The sequence below is a fragment of the Harmonia axyridis genome, chromosome 1, assembly GCF_914767665.1.
Source record: "Harmonia axyridis chromosome 1, icHarAxyr1.1, whole genome shotgun sequence".
Lineage (NCBI taxonomy): Eukaryota > Metazoa > Arthropoda > Insecta > Coleoptera > Coccinellidae > Harmonia > Harmonia axyridis.
In genome coordinates this window covers 1,897,422-1,908,527 of record NC_059501.1, presented here as the reverse complement: position 1 = coordinate 1,908,527, position 11,106 = coordinate 1,897,422, and the positions used below count along the sequence as shown (strand labels likewise).

The 11,106-nt window shown below is 31.0% G+C and overlaps 1 protein-coding gene across 1 annotated transcript in view; it reads left to right on the top strand.

The window, feature by feature from the left end:
* The first annotated feature begins 1,761 nt into the window (after window positions 1-1,761).
* The window catches only part of LOC123671584 (protein tramtrack, beta isoform-like), a 46,408-nt gene continuing 37,063 nt past the window's right edge, over window positions 1,762-11,106 (top strand). The window contains exon 1 of the mRNA XM_045605509.1: window positions 1,762-2,892. Within this exon, the coding sequence (XP_045461465.1) occupies window positions 2,605-2,892 (288 nt within the window). The 5' untranslated portion in view covers window positions 1,762-2,604. The remainder of the gene's footprint in view (window positions 2,893-11,106) is intronic.

Here is an 11,106-nt window from a genome sequence, read left to right as displayed (position 1 = left end):
TTATATTCTAGATTATGGATATTAAAAGTTTAAATTATATTGAAAGAGAGGTCTAAAATAAATGATTTAAAAAAGAAATGTTTCTTGGTGTGCACTAAATCTAAAATGTACTAGTGTCTAAGTGAACTAAGTCTAAAATGGAGAACCTTTGGAGCAAACCTTGTCGTATTGAACAATATCCTTCACTGTGATGAAGTTTTCATTATTGCAACCATACAATCTAAAATACATATATCACCGTTACCAACAAATAAAGGTTATTTTTAATTTTAACCATTCATTGAGTATATGTATAACATACATATAAGACGTTGCGTAATGCTAATTTGAAATACTTTGATTATTCGTATAGTAAATATTATAAAAAAAAATTACCAGCTGCATGATTGAATGGAGATTGATTCTTTCATATCACAGACAGGACCTTAGTCAGCTATAGTATAAGAATAATTAGTAAATATTTAAATGAAAATTGTTTGAAAATTTTTTATTTCACTAATTTTGAAAGTGTAATGAGGTTCGGTTTGATTTTCTACGGATCGGATTCAGGAGTGTTGGAAATTTTCCGTATACAAAAGAGAGTCATAAGAACTATATTTGGACTCAAATACAGAGAATCATGTAGAGGTTTATTTAGGAAAAATCAGATTATGACAGTATTTGCATTGTATATATATGAATGTTTAGTTTATTTATTCAAGAATAGAAATAAGTTTGTATACAGTAGTTCCGTCCATGATTATAGTACTAGACATGTAAATATTCTTTATCCTGAACATAGATTAGTCAAATATGAGAAACATCCAACATATGCCGCAATAAAATTTTTCAACCAATTACCAGATGATATAAAAAAAAGTACAACACTCAATAAGTTTAAAAATGATGTAAGAAATATACTCATTAACATGGAACCTTATTCCATTCATGAATACAACATCAAAGAAGTTAGGATTTAACAATTCTGTTAGTTGACACTATTCCATCTAATGTACTGTATTGTATGTAATGTATTATATTGGGCATTCTTTCGGAATAAAGATCATTATTATTATTATTATTATTAAAAACACCAAAATCTATATCTAAAATATCGGAAAGAAATTTTAAGCTTCACTTATGATTGGCAGATTTGCTCAGACAAAAGTTCAACATAAATTTTGTTAAGACTGACTAAATTTTAAAGGATACTCAATTGTGGAAAACTGTTATACCAAAAAGCACTCAAGAGTAATAAACTCGTGAGGATATCACTTAATATTTAGTACAAAGAACCCATTGAATATATAAAGGAATATACAGACCTAACAGGAACAGAACTCGCTTGTTGTCAAACGTGAAATGGCAACTGCTTTTTGAAGTTTGTTGAATGATAGGTTATTTCTACAATTGAACCTACTTGTAGAATATTGGAACTACTATCATTTTTGAATTTTCACCATGGTCATATTATATTATCCGAAAATTTGTGCTTGATTCATATGATGAGTAAAGAAAATATTTGTTACAACAAAATTTGTAAGATATTGATTTCATATGGTTTTTCATTAAACTGAAATCTCTTGATTAACATTGGATCTACTGCAGAAGGCGGGGACTTTTCCAGAGAGCCACGCCCACAATTTTTTCGGAATTTAGTTTTTCCTTCTCGCTCTTCAAAAATCCGTATTCAGTTCAATCTATGCATCCTGCTGCGGTCTTCTTCTAATCATTTTTCAAAATAAATAATTATTAACGGGAGAGAGAGAGAACGAGAATAATAATTACACATTGTATTACTCATGAAAGAAGTTTTATTTTATGAAATATCTTGAAATCTATTGCTTGCTTTTTGAATTCTTCTCGAGTTATATGCAGTAGTCGCCAGTTTAATTGACTTAATTAGTGGCGTGAAAATTGTGAGATCGTTGAACCTTGCACATGTCAAGTTCATAGATTTTCTATTTCTTTTTATAGTTTCAGAAATGAAAATTTCTCAAGATTCAAGATTATAAAAATAAATACGGCCTAAGTGTGTGTTGCCTATTTGCGGCGTACTGTCGGAGTTTTGACCCCGTTTTGATTTCGTCGTTAGTAGCTGTATGGTGCCGTTAGATAGCACTAAAAAGGCTAATATTCTTTGTGAAAATCTACCAGTGCACGTAGTTTCTCTTCGACTGGGAGAATAATAGAACGTCAAACGTAATTTGAAGATATTTTGGAAAGGTGGAAATATCGATTCGACTGGAAAGGCTTGGCCCGGCGAATTTTACAGAGTATACATGTTTTATGTAAGGGTTCTACGTGCTTTCTATTGGTTCACGGACTCGTAAAAAATATAGATACAGTTTTTTTGACGGAATTTTCCATACATGTGTTCAACGTTCTGTCCGAAATTTGTGAAAATGATTGTGTGAACAGTCAGTCGTGATATGAAGTGCTGTAACCAGTTTTTGTGCATTATGAGAGTGTTATTGTTCGAAAAACTTGTGTGTACGAGAGAAGGAAATTGGGAATAACCTGAAAATCGTGAGGATATAACATTCCAGTGTTTAATCGCAACAAATTTCCTATTTAAAAATATAGTGCTGGCCGAACAATACATAAACAATTTAATATTTCAAAATGTTGCCACAACAATATTGTTTGAGATGGAGATATCACCATTCAAATCTTCAAACCATGTTTTCCCAGTTGCTGGAAAAAGAGTCTTTTTGCGATGTTACTTTGGCATGTGAAGGAAGGACAATCAAAGCCCACAAAATCGTTTTGTCCGCATGTAGCACATATTTTGAAACGATCCTTTCGGAATATGAAGAAAAAGACCCAATCCTCATAATGAAGGATGTGAAATTTGTTGATATCAGATGTTTGGTGGAGTTTATGTATAAAGGAGAGATCAATGTTGAGCATGTAAGTTGACTTTTTCGAATTCCATTACTGTTTACACAAGTAGATATGCCTCACACATGTTTTTAGTCGAAGTTGGTTTTGTTTGTACAGTAAATTTCGATGTAGATTTCGGAAGATACAGGGTTTAATCTTCAAATTCCAAAATTTTGCACTAAACATTGGTGATGTAGACTCTAGAATTTTTCCAATCAGAAGTGTGGGATTTCAAGAAAAGTTATATATCGAAAAATATTAAATACTTCCAAGTACATATTATTTTTCATCGCTTCCCCCATGTTATTTCCAAAAAGAGAATTACTATTTCTTAGAATACTTCATAACTCAATGAGGATCTTGAAAATAGTGGAAAATTTTAATGCAATTCTGGTTGTTTTGATTTGGGAGTAACTGTAACTAACAGTTATATTAATTCATTTTGTTCATAAATTAATCATGAATTGAGAAGTCGAAACGGAATTCCAAGTGTTGGGATCTTCGAAAATTTATTTTTGGATTTCAAACAGGTTTCTTCAACCAACAAGATTCATTCATATTATAAATTGGTTTATTTTGTGATCTTCCATTGAAAATGTTATTGAGTTAATGTAACGTTAATTACCAATCAAATCAATCAGATTCAATTATTTTGGAATTATTGATTGATTCAAGCATTTTCTTATGTTTCCTCCTGGATAATTTTCCATTAAAATGGAATCATGTTTATCAAGAATCAAATTTTGAAATAAATACTAGAATTATTTGTAGAATTTTCATTAGCTCTAGATAGCTCATGATAACTATGTAGGTTTTGAATATACCAGGTGAGCCATAGAGAGTGAGCTGAAAATTAAATAATTTTTTTTTATATTAGATATACAGTATATATAGGTTGGTCCAAATTTCAGTGAAACAACTTTGGCATCAGATAGAACAACTACTTTTCATTTTCGAGATACAGGGTGTTAAAGTTTGAAAAAAAAACCGTTTTTTACTTATAACTCTAGTATTATTACATTCATTGTTCTAATGTTCAGGTTTTGGAGTCTTGATAATGTAATGTTTCGAATAAGGTAAGTGTCTCCTGCCAAACTTATCCAGTGATCTACGCCACTGGATAAGTTTGGTGCGATGATCCTTTTCTTATTGAAAATCTACACCACCGTCTTTTAAAAAAAAATGTTTCTTTTCTGAAATCAACAGAGCTTCATTAAAAATAAAAGTCTTGAATTTTTTTCATAGAATGTACCATTTTCTAGATAATCGACTACAAAGCAAATACTATCCACAAAAATCCATAAAAATTAATTTTTCAAAGTTTTTCTATTAGTGATAAATGAAACAAAAATTGACGTAGTGCATCATAAAGCTTTCAGATGCCATTTAATTGAATATTTCTGAAAGACACTCAAACAATAAAAAAATTTTGTGAATTTTTTTAATGTTTAAGAGTCTGATAAATTTTCTTCCTGAAATGTTGAATTAAATGCCATCTGAAAGCGTAATAATACATACAATTTTTATACCTTTCATTTATTACTAAATTCGAAATCGAAAAGTTAATTTTGTATATGAAACAATTTCTTCGAAAAAAAGACAGTGGTGTAGATTTTCAATAAGAAAATGATCATCGCAGCCCTATATCTACGCCACTGGATAATTTTTGCAGGAGACACTTACCTTATCGAAACATTATATTATCAGGACTTCAATACCTAAAAATAAAAACAATGAATGTAATAAAGCTAGAGTTATAAGTGAAAATCCATTTTTTTTAACTTTAACACCCTGTTCCTCGAAAACGAAGCTTGTTGGGATATATATTTATAGGAATTTTTTTCATGAAAAGAGTTTTGCTAACCGACGCCTAAGTTATTGCACTAAAATGGACCACCCTGTATACTTTGTACTCGGTTTTTTTCAATTTGTTTTGTTCATTATCAGTCTGGTGTTTTTTTATCAATAGTTGATATATAAATTAATCAATATTTCCATAAAACCAAATGAATTACTCTGTGTTGAAAGTTTTCACAACAGGATTTTCAATAGAGGTAAGGGATTCTCTGAATAGGGCTTAAAAATTCCTCGGGTTTTCTAGTCGATATATCACCCCAAACGTTTCGTCTAAACCTGCGGTAGGCATCTTCAGGTCAAAAATAAACTAGACCTTGGTTATTCCTAGAGTTATTTAGCATTAAGAAATTACTAAATTTCTAATATTCAACTGCTTTTCATATAATGAATGAATTAATCTAAGAATGAAGAAGTCAAGAAAAATTATTTAGTAAAATATAACTTAGAGAATGTATTCTGGACACAACTACTTCAGGGTATTATCAGGTGGTAATATAGAAGGTTATTTTAATTCCATTTTGGTGAAATCGGCAACTTTCAATTGTTGCTAATTGTTTTCTAGGTTTTATCTGCCAGATTAGAATTACTTTCGATCTGTTATTAAAACAAAATTCTTGCAATTTACTGAAATGAAAGTTTTGTTGATAAAAAAAAATGTGTTATATACTTATCGATACAAGGTGCTGAGCGTTGTTTGTGTACTGGGTGGCTCCAATTTTGATCTATAACTATTGATTTCGGACAAAAATTCAATAGTGAAATTTGAAGAATTGCATCGGACCTAGAAGAAAACAATTTATATTGCTGTCAATGTAATAACCTGTCAATTTAATCCGTATTTTTATGCAATATTCAGTTTAATAATTTTTGAATGGGTACAAAAACGATTTTCTTTCATATATTTACAATTTTGATTTATTTTAATTTTCAATATTATTTAAAAATTTTTTTTTGCTGTAAAATTTGACATATTTTCCATTTGTTATGTTTGAAACTAGTGCAAATAATTAATAGATCTACTATAATTCCTTTCGAATACAGCAAGAGATGATGAGTTTTGGAAAATCTCTTTCTTGTGGTGCAAAAGTTTTTGCGATTTTTTTTTGTCACGAATTGACAATTATGAAAATTAACTAGATGAAGCGAAAATAAAAAAAAATATATTTTTATTTTAGAGTATTTTTCCTAACCTAACCTAACCAAATAATTTCATTTTTGAAATTATATCGATTAATTTTGGGTTTTTTTAATGGATATTGATAAAGTAGGATACTCAGGACCTCACTGCAATTTTCACGTTAAGATTCAATATAGCTTTAAACCGATTATTTTCAATCTGTATTCTCCACATTCCAGACCTAACCTAACCTTGTGTCATGGTATATACATGACGTATGTGAGGTTAGACACCACCACTGTCATAATATGTGTTCATCTATGTATCTCGTATGTACCTATGTGTCCCGAAACCTTACCTCAATAGTACCAAAAATTTCAAATTTCTTCTGAAATTAATTTTTCGTTTTTCAATATCTTTGCCACGTGGCCAGATATTTCTAAAACTTAAAAGCTATTCAACACACTACTCACATTTGATTTGATGTTGTAGATGTAGACCCTGAGACACTGGTCTACTGTTCATCCTGCACAACAATATTTATAGTGAACTATCATTTAGTTTATTCAAATCAAATTTTATCTGCACTTTATTTGAGTGCAACGTGGTCCAAAATTGATGCTACCCATCTGCACATTGGCTTCAGCGCAGGTACCTCGTCGTAACATAGTCACTTGTCTGGCCATTGGCAGCACTTGCAATATTTATGCGTTGTGAATTTTTCATTTAATTGAAAAAAAATATCTATGAAAGCGAATGAGGAATATTTTGTGCAAATTGTATTATGGCAACTGGTGAATGTTTGGAGTACATAATTAAAAATTAGTCCACAATTTGTACATTTCAACTTGTGTTTGGAAAAAAGGTTGGCAAGTCTGAAAACATGCCATCTCGGCAGCCTGTTAGGTTTTTCTTGAGAAATAAGGAAATTATTTAAATTTAGTTCTCAGCGAGGTTCTCAGTTCACTTCTTTTCTCTGATGCTATTCAGTTAAAATTGTATCTTCAATTTCAGCTAAAAAATGCAGATTATTATTTTGTAATTGAAATTATTAATTATAAAATCTTCTTCGCGCTGTATATATTTGTGAATGTCGAATAGCGAAAGCCCAATAGGTTATTCGATAGTATGAAAAATATTGTTCTATTTACGGACATCCTCGTATAGATTATATTTTTGAGAAAGATATACATTCATTTGAGTAAATTAGTGGTCAGAAACGAACTGGATATGGTTGAATGAATAAAGAAAACACTTTATACCATCCAAGTGACGTCATTGATGACGACACGTTGCATAAAATTGTCCACTTTTTGAATTTGACTCTTTTCGTTACAAGTTTTTTAAGAATTATCTCTGCGATAATAAATATTTACTTCGCACCATAAACTATTCGCTCCATGAACACAATAGTTTGGGTGGATTTGAAAAATCTTCCAATCAGCCTGTTCATATGTTTCTATCAGGAAACCTGCATAATCCCTTATGTGAGATTGCTTTTGAAAGATCTCTCGATTTTGATGTATAAAAAGCCTCTTCTGAAGCAGTTCCCACAAAGGTCTAAAATTCATTGTCATCAAATAACTACAAGGGTTCATATTACCCGCATTCGTATTATTGGTCTAATTTGAAAAAAGATTACAGATAAAGGTTCGAGCAAACAGCTTTATGAACGAACATAACTGCACAATTAGAACTGACAGTTATAAAATGCGATTGATAGTTTTTGAATATTTTGAAAATCAAGATATTGCATTTAAGAGAATTAATTAAAAAACACTTATATAAACAAAATTGAAAAATAATGGTGATATAGTAGTTTTGAAAAGAATATTTGAAACTTAGATTAGCTTAAAGTTTCATTTTGATAATTTCCGAACCATGTATTAAAATATTTTTTAGTACTTCGTCTTCAATTTTTTGAATTTTGAGCCTAAAATTGTCTCAAATGATTGTGTTCGACTCACTGAGGACAAATTCATTTAAATTAGAATTGAATTCTGTCTTTATTCTTACGGCTCGATTTGGAATGCTGCGCTTGAGTTGGATAATACAATTTGTTTTCCTGAGAATTTTGAGCTGCGTGCAGACTTTTATATTGATTACGTCATAAGAACCACAGAAGCGAGCACAGAAGGTTATTGTAGAATATCTAAAAAAGTTATCCAACATATTTGTAACAACAGATCAGATTAGGTTGAAATTGAGTTTGAATATATTAATTAACCAATCTCTTCAAAGAAATTAAAATATTTTTGTAGACGCAAAACTAGGCTTAAAATTCAGTAAAAATTCGATCCTTCAACATATAAGCCCTATTGATGATCTATGAACTTTAAAGGCAGGTGTCATATGTGTTCCTACTCGAACGAACATACCAAAATTGTTAAATTTTTAATGAATTTGACCGCATTAGTTTTTTCTCTATTCAACGTGTTTAAACAATTTTAAAATTTGAACCTCGCGATAACTAAAGGAAAGTCTTAGGTAAAGACCAAAAATTTACCTGGAAAAAACTATCTATTCCAAGAATTTTTATGGGCTAAAGGTTCATTTCTAAGGACTAAAACTAAAAGCTTTTGTTGCATCAGCTGAGATAAATGTTAATAGCATTTGTTGTTGAAACCCAAAACTGAGGAGATGTTTTGAAAAGTCATGGCGTTCAAATTCAAATGGTCACTTTTAGTAATGCGTTCATAACCAGAGCCTCCTTGATTGAGGTCAATTTAGTTAAAATTTTATGAACTTCACTGTTCTCTGCGGTATTATTTTTTATTTTATCTACGATGCCATGATCTAACAAAGTTGAATAAACTAAGAATTTATTAGATTATATAGGGGGGCCTAAAGATCTATTATGCACCACGTGCTGTTTACCAGTCAGTCGACAAAGGGTTATTAAAGACAATAAGTTTATATTTTTTTTAAATCTCGAGTTATGCGAAATGATGGGCTCAAGATTTGACCCCTTAAGATCACCACTTGCGTGGTCGGAGTTACTCTCATCTTGAATCCATTCATATCGATTTTGATTAAAAAATTTAATTTTTCAACAAAATTTTCGTAACACCCTGTATAACATTCCAGATTAAAAATTGGACAAATTTCGTGGATTCAGTTTACAAAATCTACTTGGAAGGAAGTTTAAATACGTTCATTGAAAAACGAAACTTTATTGAACTATGTTCACGGTTGTTTATTGTAACAGTGCAATAAAAATTTTATTCCACGCAGCTGCCCTTTTGTACGGGGTTTATTGACTTGACAAACTTTCGAATCGACGCCATGTTTATTTCATTTTCTTCACTGACTTCGAGTCAGTTTTTTCGAAAAAATTGTTTTAATTTCTTTTTCAACAGGGCTTCATTAAAAATAAAAGTCTTTTGAATTTTATTAATAGAATGTACCATTATCGATATAATCGAGTACAAAGCAAATACTATCCACAAAAATCTATAAAATTTAATTTTTCAAATTTTCCCATTGGTGGTAAATGAAAGTACAAAAATTGGCCAGTTTATCATAATGCTTCCATATGGCATTTAATTGAACATTTCAGAAACAACAACTATCAGACACTTAAAAAATAAAAAATAATCACAAAATTGTTTTATTGTTTGAGTGTCTTTCTGAAATGTTCGATTGAATGCTATCTGAAAGCGTTATATCTAATATACTACGTCAATTTTTGTACCTTCATTTATCACTAATGGGAAAATTCGAAAAATTAATTTTCGTAAATTTTTTAATGATACTATTTGCTTTATACTCGATTATTTCGAAAATAGTACATTCTATGAAAAAAAAATTAAACTTTTTCTTTGAAGCTCTCTTGATTTCTGAAATGAAAAAAATTTTTCGAAAAAAAGACAGTGGTGTAGATTTTCAATAAGAAAGGGATCATCGAACCCCTATATCTACGCCACTGGATAATTTTGGCAGGAGATACTTACCTGATTCGAAACATTACAGTATCAAGAATTCAATACCTAAAAATTAAAACAACGAATGAAATGGCTCTAGAGTTATAAGTGAAAAATTGTTTTTTTTTCAAACTTATCTCACCCAGTATCTCTAAAACGAAGCTTGTTAGGATATATGTTTATAGGAATTTTTTTCATGAAGAGACGTTCTATTCGACGTCAAAGTTATTGCACTAAAATCTAGACCTTGTACATTCATAATGATATGTAGAGTAAAATTGTGAATTTGAAAATATATCAAAATCCGACAAAGTCATCTAAGCATTTTGGGGACACGCGGTTACTTGCGTATACTCCCTCTATCTATGTTTTTTTGCTCGATGGTCTAAGCATGGACAACAACCATCGAAACTTTTCATGCATCTAAAAAAAAATGCCCATTACTAGTTATTTTATATTGCATAAATTCAGTAATTTTCAAAATCGAAGGAGATCCCAACCTCGCCCCGCCACTGCATTGTCGAAGGAGGCGCCGCAACGCCACTGGCGTCTGACGATTTCGAAATAATTCGAATTTCGAGCGACGGAAACGAAAACTCGACGACCCCATCAGGTAGCTCGAAGTTTGAAAGAACGGCAGATGTTTGAAGATAGGGTGAATGGAAAAAAAACTGTTGGCGGGCCTCCTCCCCCCTCGCATGTTACGTATGAGTAACGTTTTTGGGCAGCGTCGATAATTTTCAAAGAAGCGGAGGAAATAACGGAAGAGTTCGACTCGAAATTTTAACAAAGACTATCCGGTTTCGAATGAAATGAGAAACGCGTTTTAGACAATGGTTTTTGGTGGTTTTTTATTACGTCTCGTTTGGGGATTCGGTTCGTTGAAAAATAATCATGCGGGATTTACATTTTGGGTTGCTTATTTTCTGTTTGAAAGCAAATTGAGGCGGAACGTGAACGAAAAAATTGGATAATATCGACGAAAAAAAATTTTTAATAATTTTCCAGCGGCAGGGTTTGAACCGAGGTTCATCCCGTTGTGTAAATTTTCGAAAATTCATATCTCCGAAACTGTAAAAGCTAGAAATTCCCAATACGAAAATATTGTTTCTCTAATTCTGTGGTTATTCCGTTCATTCTTCCACATCTTGTAGAACAAAATCGTGCGAGAATATATCAGAAACGCACAGTTTTCATGGTTATATTTCATTATTATATGTTGGTACTCCGAACTTTCCGCCACGGCTTTATCTGTCAATTCATCAATTTGCCTTAAAGAAATCAGTTCTGCCAACCAACATTTTTCAATGCAAAAATCACTAAATGATATTTATGGAAATATTT